The 17,650-nt window shown below is 35.5% G+C and overlaps 2 protein-coding genes across 2 annotated transcripts; both read right to left on the reverse strand.

Moving 5' to 3' along the window:
- Positions 1-1,020: 1,020 nt before the first annotated feature.
- Positions 1,021-10,466, reverse strand: LOC132068257 (pleiotropic drug resistance protein 1-like). The gene is made up of 20 exons (XM_059461787.1): positions 10,147-10,466; positions 9,374-9,494; positions 9,100-9,273; positions 6,532-6,691; positions 6,350-6,426; positions 6,195-6,248; positions 5,629-6,021; positions 5,016-5,297; positions 4,615-4,931; positions 4,370-4,530; positions 4,184-4,287; positions 3,947-4,103; positions 3,645-3,817; positions 3,219-3,551; positions 2,812-3,102; positions 2,636-2,719; positions 2,192-2,553; positions 1,926-2,097; positions 1,579-1,833; positions 1,021-1,462 (listed from the first exon to the last, which is right to left on the reverse strand). Exons 1-20 carry the CDS (start codon positions 10,449-10,451, stop codon positions 1,205-1,207), a joined length of 4,233 nt encoding a protein of 1,410 aa, XP_059317770.1. The 5' UTR covers positions 10,452-10,466; the 3' UTR covers positions 1,021-1,204.
- Positions 10,467-10,947: 481 nt separating this feature from the next.
- Positions 10,948-17,369, reverse strand: LOC132068256 (pleiotropic drug resistance protein 1-like). Its single transcript, XM_059461786.1, has 19 exons — positions 16,987-17,369; positions 16,597-16,717; positions 16,332-16,505; positions 16,069-16,228; positions 15,888-15,964; positions 15,710-15,763; positions 14,876-15,550; positions 14,458-14,774; positions 14,218-14,378; positions 13,979-14,082; positions 13,734-13,890; positions 13,488-13,660; positions 13,064-13,396; positions 12,657-12,947; positions 12,468-12,551; positions 12,023-12,384; positions 11,758-11,929; positions 11,411-11,665; positions 10,948-11,310 (listed from the first exon to the last, which is right to left on the reverse strand). Exons 1-19 carry the CDS (start codon positions 17,352-17,354, stop codon positions 11,053-11,055), a joined length of 4,296 nt encoding a protein of 1,431 aa, XP_059317769.1. The 5' UTR covers positions 17,355-17,369; the 3' UTR covers positions 10,948-11,052.
- Positions 17,370-17,650: the final 281 nt, after the last annotated feature.

The raw sequence follows: 17,650 nt of genomic DNA on the forward strand, positions 1-17,650 counted from the left end.
CTGAGGAAAAAGATATTGAGTTTAAGAATATATAGCAAAAAATGGAGTCATGTAGGGACGTTGATGGAGCAATTTAATTACTAGCCAAGTTGGACTATTATTATTTGAAAGTGTTGGAAAAAGGAATTGGAAAATCTGACTTATTAATAATAAGGGTAAAATAGGAACAAAATGGTAAATTATCTCTCAATTGTCTAATCTAAACTGGATAAGTAAAAATGGACAACTTATTTTAGTTTACATGACAAGTAAAAATGAACGGATGGAGTACGATCAGGAACTTTTTATGTTATTGGACAAAGGAAATATTACTCCATTTTGTTATTAAGTAAGGGTTACTTAACAGTCGGTTCGGTTTTGTATGTAATTGATTTGGTTTATTGAATCTTTAAACATACCAAATCAATAAAATATTCTTTATCGATTATTAGTTAATCAATTAGTGATTCTTAACGATTCGATTATCTATTTACCCGATAAGAAAATATCTTTTAGGGGCCGATGACCAACCTGCTCCTCTAATTATTTTCTTTCTCTTCTTGATCTATATTTGTTAATATGTACTTTCTTAATACCAGACAAGCAAATGCAAAACTGCAACATTTTAGCATCAACCTGAACTAAATTCCTTTCTTGGTTTCAGGTTCAATTTTGTTGAGTTTGTATCAGAAAATCTAGTGCAACTAAATGGATGGTACATAACAGGGTGAATTTCACTTGCCTTTTACAGGAAGGACAATAATCCAACCATTCATTTGGTAGAAAATTTTAAATAATTCTGTTATGAATCATAAATCAGGGATGAAAAGGTAGATATTGGGTTATTGATATAACCGTTTAAGTAAACTCAAAAAATTAATAATTGAACTGATAGGCCAATATGAAAAACACAAATAATTTGAAAATCATTAAACTTGTAACCTGATACCTTAACAATATTGTGCAAACTAGTAGTAGCACTTTTCAACATTGAGAACAGAATTTGTGGAGGGGAAGGTAAGAAGAGAATAAATCCAAACATGGAGTAAATTGCTTGTATATTTTCATTTATCATTTACAATTTTTTTTGTTTCTACAACAAAACTTGGGATTAAGGAAGAAACAAAAGAATATAAACAGCAGAAAAAGGTTACAAGAAGCAATCTTCAAGTAGTGAACTGTACGTAGTAGTTCTGTATTCTCTTCTTTCTCATAAGTTCTTCTCTTATCTTTTTTGGAAGTTGAATGCCTTGATGGCCAATGCAAACATGAAGGCGAAAACAACAGGCCATGCAACGATAATTGCTGCAACTACTCCAAGAAAATCATTCTCAAATCCAAAATAACGCCCCAAGAATTGTTCCACATTTTCATCATCGCTAAGCTTATTTTGGAGGTCTCCGAACTGTGATGCAACAAGACCATACAACGTCCATGCGACAGGGCAAGCCCAGTAGTACCATCTCCACCATATTGGAATACGCTGTTTTTAGCCACCAAAAAAAAAAAAAAGACAACGATAACATATCATTTTTTCGAGATTCAGATTAGCTAACATGGACAAAAGTTAATGGAATTGAAGGATTTTCAAGAACTTACAGGTCGTGGAACGATGAATCCTGAGAAGAGATTCCATACTGCATAGAAAAAAGCCGCAACAATAGAAGCAACGTTTTGATTTGGGGTAACAGCCACAGTCATCATGCCATAGAAGGTGAAGTACAAGAGAGTGAAATACATGATGAAGAAGTACCAAAAGAACTTGGCAGCGGTCCATTCAAATCCTATCATTGCATACACAATGATACCATAGAAAGCCGCTTGTACAAATACATAAGGTATTTCAATAACAACCTGCAGGAAAGTGAAATTCTCATGGATAAATATGAACCCGTTTTTAGGCAGAAATATGTATGCATTACTACAAAATAGAACTATTTGCCCACCTGTCCAAAGGCATAAGGTATAGCAGAATACATTCCAGCAGCTCTTTCTCTGTAAAATACAGTACGCTCAACGGCTACAACAGGCTGGACAGATGATGAATTTTGTACACCAAGGAAGAGAGTTGCAGCATACATAGATCCCATAGCATTAAAAAGATCCTGGCTCCGACTCCTGTGATCAATAAAGGTAGAAAAGTTTAGCTAAGTGTTATAAGAATTACCTATTTTTCAAGTTTATATTTAATTCTCATAGTAATTTTACTTACACTTTGGTACCAAGATCCCAGAACATTGTGCCAAAGACAAGTGCTAGGAATACTGTGAAAATAAATCTAACTGCCGTGTAAGCTGGATTACGCCAGTATGACAAATGTTGCTTCCAGAGACAAGCCATACATTGGGTCCAGAAAGGCTGTGAAAATTGAGTTTCAAAATGAAGATCCTTTGTACCGGGACGAGGCGTACTTAATTCAGCAATCAAGGCTTTGTTCCTCTTGTAGAGGTCTGACTTCTTGTACAAATCAGCAAAGTCAACCCCTAATATCATTTCTTGAGATGCGGCTGTTACTTCTAACATCCAAGTTGCTGGATTATAAGCCTCCTTAATCTTACTAACTCCAGGCATTGACTGAATACAAGACGAAACTAAAATTAGTATTTGATTATCTAAACTAGGAAAAAGAAAACATATATTTTCTTTGTTAACATACCTCAAAGTATTTGATCAAATGGCAAGAATAGCGACCCAGAGGACCAACATATATCTCTTGCCCACCTCGTTTCATTAGAAATAGCTGCAAAGCCATGTTTACTTTTATTATCCGCTGTCAAAGAAAAAGAGGAAACAACTATTAGCTTCATTGTCCTGAAATGTTAATAAACTCACCTCATCAAAGGTTTCAAAAATGTCGATGCTAGGCTGATGAATGGTACAGACGACGGTTCTTCCTGTATCGACAGTGTTCCTAACAGCTCTCATTACAATGGCAGCAGCTCTTGCATCCAACCCTGAAGTTGGTTCATCCATGAAAATGATAGAGGGGTTTGCTACTAGTTCAACTGCAATGGTCAACCTTTTGCGTTGCTCGGTCGATAGACCATTGACTCCAGGCAATCCGACTAAAGCTGATCTTAATGGAGTTAGCTCCACAAGTTCCATAACTTCCTCAACAAACATCTGCAGAGAGGTGATATATCAAATATGTTCTGTCCTGCCATACATGTTTCTTTAATATTTTCAACCAATTTGCAAGATAGATTATCACAATGGAGAAAGAATGTAGAGGAACTGACCTTTCTCTTGTTTTTGTCAACGTCTTGAGGTAAACGCAACCAAGCTGAGTAAACCAAGGACTCATAAACTGTAACATAAGGCGAATGGATGTCATTCTGCTCACAATATCCAGAAATACGTGCAAACGTTTCTTGCTTCTTTGGATATCCAGAAATCTTGATGTCGCCATCAATATATCCTCCTGTTTTTCTTCCGGCCAACACATCCATCAATGTTGTTTTACCAGCACCACTAACACCCATCAAAGCTGTGAGAACACCTGGCCTAAAAGCTCCACTCACACCCTTTAGTAGTACCAACCTATCTTCAGTGGAACCTTGTTCTTTTATTTCCTGCAATTCATTAGAATGTTAAGTTAGGTTTTCATAGCAAATAAAAGCCTACCGAGTCGTGGATATTATTAGTAACAAGTTCTAGAAAGTTACCTGAGGCATGTCAACAGAGTATACAACATCATCAAAAGTGATGGAATGGGGTTCAAATGGAAGCACCATTCCCTTCTTCTTGTTTTGACCCTCAGTTCCACTTCCCTCAATGAGTTGAACATTATCAGCATTCTCATTGTCTTCTGATATCATAGCTTGAGGCTTACCAAATGCTGCAGTTATACATAAGAAATAAGGTATTAACCGCCTTTCTAATAATACTTTTAATATCAATAAAGAGACCTATTAAAATGAGTTTTCTAAGAGATAATCCTTAAAGTCATAGCACCAGAGATACTCACGGTTCAGGTAAGCGAGTCCAATACTATAGCAGAGGTTGAATATTATTATGAATCCAATAAGTGCCCCAACACCTATCCAGTACCAATATGCATCTGGAAAGAATCCTCGAGCTCTTACTACTGCAGCTCCAAGTGGCTCAACTCCATTTGGCGCGATCTATTTTAGTTAATAGTGGATATGAGCATCCATATACGAGAAAATTAGCTATTTACATTTGTTTTGGAATATATACTTACATGTTTCCAATTCTTTCCATTAAATTCATTCACAAGAATTGAATTCACAGAATACATTAAAGGTGAGATCCAGTATCCCCAGATCCACCATTTCTTCACATCATCTGCAACATCAGGCAAAATAGAAAATAAATATAGGTCTGATTGAACAGGAAATAGAATTTTAGAAAACATCATAAAATATACCTCTTGAGAGAATAAATCCACACAATGCAAATTGTAAAACCAGCGCAAGTGCTCCGAATGTGGTAGCGACTCCCATTGTTCTACCCGCTGCTCCAATGAATCTGAACAATCCTGATGCCATCTGGTGTACCAGTACGAGAAGAAAGAATTGTTTGAACAATCTGCAAAGCGATAGTCCCTTAATAGTCATGAAATTATGAAGGCCATCTAATTATCAGTTTTTTATTGTCTTTTTCTTCCCTTACCTTGAAACATTCGGATCAAATCCCATGACATAATATGTAAGAAACGTCCAAAGAGAAACTTCAATAAATGTTATAGGGATTTTGAGAATCCATGTGGGAAGGGCATAAGCCCATGAAGGGAAAAAGAGAAGGTCCCTTTGTTTGAAGAAGACGGGAAGCTTTAAAATTGTCAGGTTGATCTCGGCCATTCCATTAAACATAATCATAACGACCACGAAAAAGAGAGCTCCAGCATACATCCCTCCATCATCCATATTATCTCGGGGCATCTTAGTATGGAAAAAGACGGTCATCGTTATAAGTGCCATTACCGCGAGCTAAGAAAACAGAACAAAAACAAAGAGATCATTACAATTGGCACATGGTTATTTCTATATTTCTAATTGACCAGTAGTCAGTACCTGAAAGAGCTTGAAGATGTAAACAAATGAGTTCCGCTTCATCAGTAGAAATTCTCGTTCAGCGCAAACCTTCAATAATTGTTTCGTCCCAGTACCATACTTCTGGGTAGATAAAGCAGCAGGGTGGCTTTTGCTTTTGTCATATGGAGTTGCAAGCTCATCAACGAGTTTCTTTCCAACATAGAAAGACTGATATGCCTCAGAAATTTCTTTTGATGTGACAAACCTGTAAGGTTCATCCCTTTTAGCCCAATATTGTTGTTGATCCTTTTTGGAAGTTACCTACAAGAAATAATTTAAAACATCTATATTTTAGATCATAAACTTCATTCTTACATGTCTAAGACATAGTTAACTGCATTAAGCTTTGGTATATTGAACAAATTAAGCTTTTTGGTGGTCAACCACTTCAACATAGTATCATGATAGACGGAGGTCGTCGATTATAAGTCACATCACTACCCATGAAAAAGAATCAGAGCTGCATGTGAAGGGACACATTGAATACATAATTAACGATATAAAAGTGCGCTTTCTCTTAGAGTTTAAGCTTTTAGAAAAGATGGTTGCACACTTCAACACAATGTCATAAACTTTGCATTGTTTGACATACCTCTTGCAAGAAATCTGCCACTCCTTTTCTCTCGGGGCATTTGAATCCCATGGATTCGAAGAAGTCAAGAACCGCTTCTCGAGGGCCCTGATAGACAATGTATCCATCCGATAACAGAATTATGTCATCAAACAGGTTGTAAGTCTCGGGTGCTGGCTGCAACAGAGATATCACAGCAGTTCCCTTCAAGAGCTGCACAGATTGTCTTAGAGAGTTGACAATGGAGAAAGTAGTTGAACTGTCCAATCCAGTTGAGATTTCATCCATGAAAAGTGCCTTTGATGGTCCAACAAGCATTTCACCCGTTGTGACACGTTTCTTTTGTCCCCCTGATATGCCCCTTAACATTTCATCGCCCACCATAGTGTCAGCACAGACGTCCAGTCCCAAAATCTGCAAATAGAAGTCAGAGCAAGAAAATTACTATTACTGGAAGATAACTATTGGTAACATCCATAAAAATTAGAATTTGGAACTTGAAAAATAATATAGGTAATCTGCTACAATAAGTTAAGATGCGCTATAACTGTAATATAGGAAGAATGCTTGGATACTGGAAATGTTACCTTAAGAACATAATCTGTTACAACATTAGCTTCCTGTCCTTTTGTTACTGAAGTCTACATTTCCCAAAAACAATAAAAAAAATTATAACTATAAATTTAATTAAATTTACTAAAAGATTTGTTATTCCCTTTCATTCCTTCTGCTGCATTCTTACCTTCATGTAGATATCAATATCATGATCCGGTTTGATATTAGCTGCTTTCTCTCTTCTTGATAGTTCAGCCAACATCTCTATACAAGTTTTCAAGAAAAAAATTAGTAAATGAATATCTATACGTTTTCAGTTACAAAAATTGCATTTAGTTAAAAAATTAAAAACAATAAGAAAATACTAACCATATCTTGGGCCAACTCCCTGGCATCTTGCAGAAAATTCCAAAGTTTCCCTTACAGTCATTTCTCCAATATGCAAGTCATGTTGGCTGATATAAACAGCTGTTTTTTGTGGCACAAATTCATGTAGTTCATGTCCATTATATGTCACATTCCCAGTAACCTGATTTTCCAAAAAAAGGGGAAGATCTTAGGGCCCGTTCTACTTCTATGAACTGACAGTGTAAAAAATTAATGTATCAAGTCACTTTAGAGGTAATTAAAGGTATATCATCCCGTTTGGCCATGAGAATTTTTCACTTTTTCCCTGAACTTTTTCTCTTTTTTATCAGGTATTTGGCGAAAATTTAAAAAGTTGTATTTGGAATTTGAAAAACACCTAAAACCCAGTTTTTAACTTTTTTCACTTTCATAACATTCAAACAACCAAATATTCTTTGCAAAAACTATAACAAACACATCTCTATCTTCAACTCCAAAATTCCAAATAACGTGAAACAAATTTGGTTTTCAAGTAGGCATTTGGCCATGAAAGATTTTTTTTTTTTTTCCGGAATTTTCACTTTATTTGAAAGTCAGCTTTTGGTCCTGAAAATTTCAAATACAACTTGGAATTTGGTAAACACATCAAAATCTGGTTTCACTTTTTTCCATCATTTTTTTTTTCTTTTTTTCAAATCTTGCCCTAAATTTTTGGTTTTTATAAAAATGCCCAATTCAATTGGATCAAATGTGCCATCGGTTTGGGTTTTTGGTCAGTCAGTTGGTCGGATCAAATCTTTTTAATTGAGTTGTTGTTTATTTGATAGGTTAAAAAAAAAAAAGAGTAAAGAACATATTAATCATGACATTTGAATTAGTGAAGCAATTTTTTTTTTTTTTTTTTGTACTTAATAAAAATATATGGGATTGAATTATGATATCATGTGATTATTCATATGTTACTCTTTTAGAGCAGATTTGGTTGTATGTTTTAGGTGAATTAATCAAGTTGAATGGTTTTGCTAGTTTTTAGAAATTAAGGTATAAATCATATTTCCTGTTTTCTATTCAAAAATGATATAACCAAACACAACTCCAACTTCCAAATTTCCAAATAAAGGTTTAAAAAAAACTAGTTCTATGACTAAACGCCTACTTAATTAGTGGAATTAGTGAAAAAAAAAAAAAAAAGACAAAGTAATCTTCTATAGTGGTTAAAATTGTAATGATTGTGTAAAAAAATCAATTATATTGTCAGTGAGTATAACATAACTTTTTTATAAAATGTTTTAACGGAAAAGGGTCATATTTGCCCCCGTACTCTTAAAAAATGATTATATTTGCCCTTCGTTATACTTTTTTTATATATTTGTCCTTACCATCCTACTTTGGGGTCATATTTACTCCTGAACCGTTAAATTCCCTTGTCCCCACCTTATTACTCTATGTGGCGCCTACGTGGATATTATTTTCTCCCTGCTTAAATTTACCAAATTAAATCTGACTCAATCTAAAATAAAACCAACCCACTTGAGCTCACCACCGACGACGTGGACCAACACCTATTGCTCAAATTCAGTTTTTCTTGATTTATATAGAAACACCATATATATCTCCTTATATATATATATATATATATATATATATATTGCATTGCACCCCAAAAGATTATTAATAATGGGAAAAATATCCGCCAGGGAACCGTGTTCGCCGCAGTTGACCATCTCCGGTGACATTTAGTGGTCGGTTTAATTTTGGGCTGGGTCGGATTTAATTTGATAAATTTAAGTTGGGAGACAATAATATCCACGTAGGATAATAAGGTGGGAACAAGGGGATTTAACGGTTCGGGGGGTAAATATGACCCCAAAGTAGCATGGTAAGGAAAAATATATCAAAAAATTATAACGAAAGGCAAATGTGATCTTTTTTGAAGAGGACAGGGGCAAGTATAACCCTTTTCTCATGTTTTAATTTTAAAATTTACCGAAAAGGGGTGATGTTTTTTATATTTAATTTAAAAATTACCTTTTTAAATTACTTTAATTTTTTTACTTAGTTTACGAAAGAAAGTAGATGAAGGAAAAAACTTACATAGCATATTATCTTAGGACAATAACAAATTTTCCCCTATATATTGCATGGGACTTTTGCTCCGTTAGGACGGAGGTGTAAATGTGATCCAAAGATTAATGGCAAGGCAAATTTATTCCAAAAATTAGACGAAAGGTAAATATAAAGAATTTTCATATAAATGATTTTCCAAATTGCGGAGTAAATTTAGTCCTTTTCCCATGATATTTTGGAATTGAAAATGGGAAAATAACACTCTGTCTATTTGGAGATTTTTTTTTTTTACTCGAAATGGCCGATGTTTCTAATATTACCTGAAATGACCCTTTTATACATCATTATATACTTTAATACGAGTTTATACATTGTCTACAGTAAGTGTATAATGTTGTATATCGTGTGTATAAAAGCTACTGCAAAAAAAAAAAAAATGTTGGGTATGCGGATGTAAGTAAAAAATATGACTACGCGGATGTAATATTTTATACTGAATTGTATATTATTGAAATTACTTACCTTTAGAGTAGGGTCAAGTTTTCCCGCCAAAGCTAATAACAAAGTAGTCTTTCCAGAACTTGGAGGTCCCAAAAGCAAAGTCAATCTGGAGGGCTTTATCATACCATTCACATCTTTGAGAATTGTTATTTGCCTCTTTCTACTTGGAAGCATGTGAATAGAATTCAAGAATGTCTTGAAGCAAAAATTTGGAAAGGAAAAAAAAAAAAAGTTAGTTTCAATCAAAAGAAATAGAAGTATTAAAATGGTTTATTTTTTTCATTCATATTTTTACCTCAACAAAGTTGGTCATAAAGTTGATAAAAGTAGGCAAAGCTCTGCTTCCTACAAATGCATCTGCCTTGATATTTAGATGTTCATATCTCACTTCTATTGATGGCAAATCAATCCCAACTCTGTAAATTTTTCATTTTTTTAACAAAAAAAAAAAAATTTTTTTCATTTTTTCCACAAAAAAAAAAAACCACAAAATACCAATTAAATAAAAATATAAAAGGGTAGCTCAACTCATTAAAAAAAAAAAAAAAGCAAAAATTCGATGCACTAAGTTCTCTTTATGCCTAGGTCTGAGCAAGGGCCAAGGGAGGAGCCAAAGTTGTGGTTACTAGTTCGGCAAAGCTTATTAAGTTTCGTTCAAATCTTGTATTTCTGTTAAGAAAATTCGTTTAATATGAAAAAAAATATATTCAGAATCCATTTAATAAAAAAAATTGTGGTCCCGAATCCATAAACTAAATATTCTAGCTCTGCCTCTCGGAAAGGCATCACATCGGGCCCATATTATGCAGCCATGTCCTGCATTTCTGTTAGAGGTTGTGATCACGGCCTTAACCTTCGCCCTCTACAACTCTTACTATCTACGGGGTCCGAAAATGGGTTGATCACATTGAGTCTTTGTACAGTTTTACCTTGCATTTCTACAAGAGACTGTTTTTACGAATTGAACCCCTGACCTTCTAATCATACAAATACAACTCTTATGGTTGCACCAACTTTCTTGAAAAATGAAAACAAACTATATATATAGGAAACAATTATCTCACTTACGTATCAATTCTATTCTTGAGTTTCAATAAGAACTTCTCATTGTCTTCATCAGGAACCTTGACAAGCCTATCAAGCAAATTCTTCCTTTCGTGATGTCCAATATCATTTGTATCAATTTCAGCAGCTTCACCTTCTGGTCCAAACAATAAACCTTTTCTCATTCGATCAAACGTTGGCAATTTTTCTAAAGCAGCCCATTTAAGAGCCTCTTCATCATCCTCATCTCTCCCTGATCGCGAAAATATTGAATTGCTAGAAATTGCCCTCATACTTCCTCTCAAATTGTTAAGATTCGCTGGTTCCATCTTGAACCAATGTCCACTCGATCGGTCAAAAGGCTAATCTTCTTTTTAGTTTCCGTCAACTCTAAGCAGAGCTAGTAAACAATGAAATGATAATTTTTTTTTAACGCCCTGAGTCGGAAGGTTGAGCCAAAAAATGAAAGAGTTGCTAAAAATAACATAAAAGAGTATTGAGGGATACCCAAATTGTAATTTTTTTAATTTTTTTTGTTGCTTTTTTCACTTGTTATAAAGAACGAAAAGACAGTTGATGCCAATTATACTAGAAGGCATAGCGCTTATATAGCAGCAAGTTCAGGAGAGAGGCGACTGTTGACTTGACTAGATTCTGATTCATCCAAGACAAGTGGAGAATAATAAGGAAAATCTAGAAGCTGATAAAGCCAAAAATTAGCAAAATTGCTGGTATACATATTATGATTTATCATTAATAAAATAATTATTCCTGTACAAAAAATTGGAATCCACTAAGGAAAAATTAAAGAACATAGACCATAATAACAAAGAAAAGTTGCAAGAAACGGTCTTCAAGTTGTGACCTATACATAAGTTTTATAAGCTCCTTCTTTCTTTCTCATAAGTACTCTTTAGTAGGTCAAGTCTCTTATCTTCTCTGGAAATTGAATGCCTTAATGGCCAAAGCAAATGTTAAGGCAAACATAATAGGCAACGCGACGATCACAGCTGCAACTACTCCAAGAAAATCATGCTTAAATCCAAAATAACGCCTCAAAAATTGTTCCACATTTTCTTCATCGGTAAGAGTAGTTTGGATATCTCCGAATTGTGATGCAACAAGACCATACAAGGTCCATGCAACAGGGCAAGCCCAGTAGTACCATCTCCACCATATTGGGATACGCTGTTTTTAGCAAAAAGACAACGATAACATGTCATTTTTTCGAGCTTCAGATTAGTTTACATGGATACAAAGATGGAAATGAAGGATTTTAAGAACTTACAGGTCGTGGAATAATGAATCCTGAGAAGAGATTCCATACTGCATAGAAGAAGGCCGCGACAATGGAAGCAACGTTTTGGTTCGGGGTAATAGCCACGGTCATCATGCCATAGAAGGTGAAGTACAAGAGGGTAAAGTACATGAAGAAGAAGTACCAAAAGAATTTGGCAGCAGTCCATTCAAACCCGATCATTGCATACACAATGACACCATAGAAAGCTGATTGTACAAATACATAAGGAATTTCAATGACAACCTGCAAGAAAGTAAGGTTTTTATTATTAATATGAATAATCTATTTGAGGCTGAAATATGTATCTAATGCGACAAATTGAACTGTCTATTTACTTGTCCAAAGGCATAAGGTATGGCTGAATACATTCCAGCAGCTTTTTCTCTGTAAAATACAGTACGCTCGACGGCTACAACAGGCTGGACTGATGATGAATTTTGTACACCAAGGAAGAGAACTGCAGCATACATGGATCCCATAGCATTGATAAGATCTTGGCTCCGACTCCTGTGATCAACAAAGCTCGAATAGTTTAGCTTAAATACTATAGGAAGTTATCTTTTAAGTTTATATATACTTCTCATTGTTGTTTGTACTTACACTTTGGTACCAAGATCCCAAAACATTGTGCCAAAGACAAGTGCTATGAATGTTGTGAAAATGAATCTAACTGCAGTATAAGCTGGATTACGCCAGTACGACCAGTGTTGCTTCCAGAGACAAGCCATACATTGGGTCCAGAAAGGCTGTGAAAATTGAGATTCAAAATGCAGATCCTTTGTACCGGGACGAGGCGTACTTAATTCAGCAATCAAGGCTTTGTTCCTCTTGTAAAGGTCTGATTTCTTATACAAATCAGTAAAATCAACTCCTAACATCATTTCTTGAGACGAGGCGGTGACTTCTAACATCCAAGTTGCCGGATTGTAAGCCTCCTTTATCTTACTAACTCCAGGCATTGACTGAATTTAAGATAAACCTAATATTAGCATTTGATTATAAAAACTGCAAAAAAGAAAACTGAATTTTTGCTTTGATGACATACCTCAAAGTATTTGATCAAATGGCAAGAATGGCGACCCAAAGGACCAACATATATCTCCTGCCCTCCTCGTTTCATGAGAAATAGCTGCAAACCATGTGTACTTTAGTATTCGGAAGCAAAAGAAAAGGGGAACAAAATACGAACAAACAAAATACTAACTTCATTGTCGTGGAAGGTTAATAAACTCACCTCATCAAAAGCTTCAAAAATGTCGATGCTAGGCTGATGAATGGTACAGACAACGGTTCTTCCTGTATCGACAGTGTTCCTAACAGCTCTCATTACAATGGCAGCAGCTCTTGCATCCAACCCTGAAGTTGGTTCATCCATGAAAATGATAGAGGGATTTGCTACTAGTTCAACTGCAATGGTCAGCCTTTTGCGTTGCTCGGTGGATAGACCATTGACTCCAGGCAATCCGACTAAGGCTGATCTTAATGGAGCTAGCTCCACAAGTTCCATAACTTCATCAACAAACATCTGCAGAAAGGCAATTAATCGATAATATTATTTGTTGACATACACATTTGTTTAATAGGTTCGACAAATTTGTAGGATAGATTATAAATATGAAGAAAGAATTTAGAGGAACCGACCTTTCTCTTGTTTTCGTCAACATCTTGAGGTAAACGCAGCCAAGCTGAGTAAACCAAGGACTCATAAACTGTAACATAAGGTGAATGGATGTCATTCTGCTCACAGTATCCAGAAATACGTGCAAAGGTTTCTTGCTTCTTTGGATATCCAGAAATCTTGATGTCACCATCAATATATCCACCTGTTTTTCTTCCGGCCAACACATCCATCAATGTTGTTTTACCAGCTCCACTAACACCCATCAAAGCTGTGAGAACACCTGGCCTGAAAGCTCCACTCACACCCTTCAGAAGTACCAATCTATCTTCAGTGGTACCTTGTTCCTTCATTTCCTGCAAGTCATTGGAATGTTAAGTCAACTATTCATAGAAAAGAAAAGCGTCACTACTCACAAATATTATTCTAAGAGTTCCGGAAAATTACCTGGGGCATGTCAACAGAGTACACAACATCATCAAAAGTGATGGAATGGGGTTCAAATGGAAGAACCATTCCCTTCTTCTTGTTCTGACCCTCAGTTTCACTTCTCTCCGTGAGTTCAACATTATCAGCATTCTCATCGTCTTCTGATATCATAGCTTGCGGCTTACCAAATGCTGCAATTATATTATTGTTAGTACATGGCATTTTTCTTTGCATAGGGAAAGTAGAGACATCAGAGATACTCACGGTCCAAGTAAGCGAGTGCAATACTGTAGAAGAAGTTGAAGATCAGCGTGAATCCAAGAAGTGCACCACAACCTATCCAGTACCAGTATGCATCCGGAAAGAATCCCCTAGCTCTTACGACTGCAGCTCCAAGGGGCTCGGTTCCATTTGGCGCAATCTATTTTAATTAAAGGGGATATGAGCATCCATATATATATATATGAGAAATTAACTTCATGCACGCTGCATTAAGTTTAAACACTTACATGTTTCCAATTCTTTCCATCAAATTCATTCACAAGAATTGAATTCACAGAGTACATCAGTGGTGAGGTCCAGTAACCCCAAATCCACCATTTCTTCACATCCTCTGCAGCATCAGGAAAAATAAAAAATGAATAAATGTCGGAATACAACAACAGCAACAACAATAACTATGCCTTCATCCCAAACAAGTTTGGGGTCGACCATAAGAATCATAATTGTTTTAAACACAAAAATATACCTCGTGCAAGGACAAATCCACCCAGTGCAAATTGTAAAAGTAGAGCAAATGCTCCAAATGTGCTAGCAACTCCCATTGTTCTCCCCACTGCTCCAATGAATCTGAACAATGCTGATGCCATTTGGTGTACTAGTATGAGAAGCAAGAATTGTTTGAACAGTCTGCAAAGCAATAGTCGATCAAAAATCTTGGAACTATGAAGGCCAACTGATTAGTTTGTAGTGTATTTTCTTCGCTTACCTTGAAACATTTGGATCAAATCCCATGACATAATATGTGATGAATGTCCATATACCACATTCAACAAATGTTATAGGGATTTTGAGAACCCACGTGGGAAGGGCATAAGCCCATGAAGGGTAAAAGAGAAGGTCCCTTTGCTTGAAAAAGACCGGAAGTTTCATAATTGTCAGGGCGATCTCAGCCATTCCATTAAACATGATCATAACAACCACAAAAAAGAGAGCACCAGCATATATGCCTCCATCATCCATATCATCTCGGGGCAATTTAGTTCGGAAAAAGACACTCATCGTTATAAGTGCCATTATCGCGAGCTGAGAAAACATAACATAAACAAAGAGATCATTACAATCGGTACATAGTTATAAAACAAGGCACATACTTATATAGTTCGCATAGACTATGTAAAAGGTACCTGAGTGAGCTTGAATATGTAAACAAATGAGTTCCTCTTCATTAGTAGGTATTCTCGTTCAGCACAGACCTTCAACAGTTGTTTCGTCCCTATACCATACTTCTTGGTAGACAAAGCAGCAGGGTGGCTTTTGCTCTTGTCATATGGAGTTTTAAGCTCATCACCAAGTTTCCTTCCAACTTGGAAAGATTGATATGCCTCACAAAATTCTTTTGATGAGACAAACCTATAAGGCTCATTCCTCTTAGCCCAATATTGTTGTTGATCCTTCTTTGATGTTACCTCTTGCAAGAAATCTGCGGCACCTTTTCTCTCAGGGCATTTGAATCCCATGGATTCAAAGAAATCAAGAACCGCTTCTCGAGGGCCCTGATAGACAATGTATCCATCCGACAACAAAATAATGTCATCAAACAGGTTGTAAGTCTCAGGGGCTGGCTGCAATAGAGATATCACAGCAGTTCCCTTCAGGAGCTGCACTGATTGTCTTAGAGAATTGACAATGGAGAAAGTAGTTGAACTGTCCAATCCAGTTGATATTTCATCCATGAAAAGTGCCTTTGATGGTCCAACAAGCATTTCACCCGTTGTTACACGTTTCTTTTGTCCCCCTGAAATACCCCTTATCATTTCATCTCCTACCATAGTATCTGCACAGATGTCCAGTCCCAAAATCTGAAAATGAAAGTCAGATCAAGAATATTACTATTACTGGAAGATTACTATAGGTAACTACTCATAAGTTAGAATAAGTAATCCTAAAAGTAAGGCAGGTTATCTCATACAAGAAAAATACACTGACATGAGAAATAATTGGATAGGTGTAAATGTTACCTTAAGAACATAATCTGTAACAACATTGGCTTCTTGTCCTTCTGTTGCTGCAGCCTTCATTTTCCAGAAAGAAAAAGCTTCTAATTATTTTCCATGAAGACAAAAATAATGTAAAATGAAGTCCCTAATATTCACTATAATAATAACTAAATTAAAGATGATCAAGCTCCAGGCTTACCTTCATGTAGATATCAATATCAGGATCTGGTTTGATATTAGCAGCTTTCTCTCTTCTAGACAGTTCAGCCAACATCTCTGTACAAGTTTTAAGCAAAAAACACTTAATAAATGACTACAAATTCACTTATAAAACTGCACTTTATTTAGGAGAAAAAAAAAAGCAATAACAAAACACCAACCAAATCTTGAGCCAACTCCTTGGCATCTTGCAGAAAATTCCAAAGTTTCCCTTACAGTCATTTCTCCAATATGCAAGTCATGCTGGCTAATATAAACAGCTGTTCTTTGTGGCACAAATTCATGTAATTCATGTCCATTATAAGTCACCTTCCCAGTAACCTGAATTCACAAAAAAACAAAAAATGGAAACTTTAGTATATTTTTTCTTTCTTATTTATAAAAAATTTATTTGAAAAATTTATATTTTGATGGAAAATCTCACCTTTAGAGCAGGATCAAGCTTTCCAGCCAAAGCTAATAACAAAGTAGTCTTTCCAGAACTTGGAGGTCCCAATAGCAGAGTCATTCTACAAGGCTTTATCATACCACTTATATCTTTGAGAATTGTGATTTGTCTCTTTTTACTTGGAAGAATGTGAAGAGAATTCAAGAGTGTCTTTGGAGCAAAACAAGTGGGGAAAAAAAGTTAGTTTCACTCAAATAAAATACAAGTCTTAAAATGTTTATTATTTCATTCATATTTTTACCTCAACAAAGTTGGTCATGAAGTTGATAAAAGTAGGCAAAGCTCTACTTCCAGCATATGCATCTGCCTCAATATTTAGATGCTCATATCTCACTTCTATTGATGGCAAATCAATCCCAACTCTGCAAATTTTCATTTTTTCCAAGAAACACAAGTTAAATACCAATCAAGTAAAAATAGGAAAGAAAAACTCAACTCATAGTTAGAAAAAGCAAAAAGGCAATACTTCAAAGCAATAATTTATCCAGAACCTATTAAATTGTCGTTTCTAGAATCCAGAACCCATAAATTTAAAATTCTAGCTCCTCTAACGGCGACCACTGTTACCATTGTGCCAAGATTTCCCAAAAATGAAAAATAAAACTATACATGAAAAGTTATTTTCACTTACCTATCAACTCTATTCTTGAGTTTCAACAAGAACTTCTCATTATCTTCATCAGCAACTTTGACAAGTCTCTCAAGCAAAGTCTTCCTTTCTTGAAATCCAAGATCATTAATATCAACTTCATTAGCAGCACCTTGTGATCCAAACAATAGACCTTTTCTCAATCGATCGAATGTAGGCAACTTTTCTAAAGCAGCCCATTTAAGAGCCTCTTCATCATCTTCATCTCTCGCTGATCGCGAAAATACTTCCACGCCATTGTTTCTCCATATTGAGTTGCTAGTACTTGCCCTTAAACTTCCCCTCATACTTCCCCTCACACTTCCTCTCATACTACTCCCTCTCATGTTATTCAAATTCGCCGGTTCCATCGTGAACCAACGTACAGTTGATCAATCACAAGGCTAATCTCTTTTTTAGTTCCCGTCAATTCTAAGTAGAACTCGCAAACTATGCAAAAATGCTATTTGTAATGTACCTGAAAATAAAAAATATGTCCCCAATACCTCAAACTTGCTCAAATGAATGTAAAAAGAGTATTTAGAGATACCAAAATTGTGTTCTGGTATTAAATTTCTTGTTTTTTCTCTTTCTCTGAGTATAGTATGGTTTCAAAGAATAAAAGAATGAAAGGGAAAAGTTAGTAATGGTGGCAATGCTAAAAGGC

Source organism: Lycium ferocissimum, chromosome 8 (assembly GCF_029784015.1).
Source record: "Lycium ferocissimum isolate CSIRO_LF1 chromosome 8, AGI_CSIRO_Lferr_CH_V1, whole genome shotgun sequence".
Lineage (NCBI taxonomy): Eukaryota > Viridiplantae > Streptophyta > Magnoliopsida > Solanales > Solanaceae > Lycium > Lycium ferocissimum.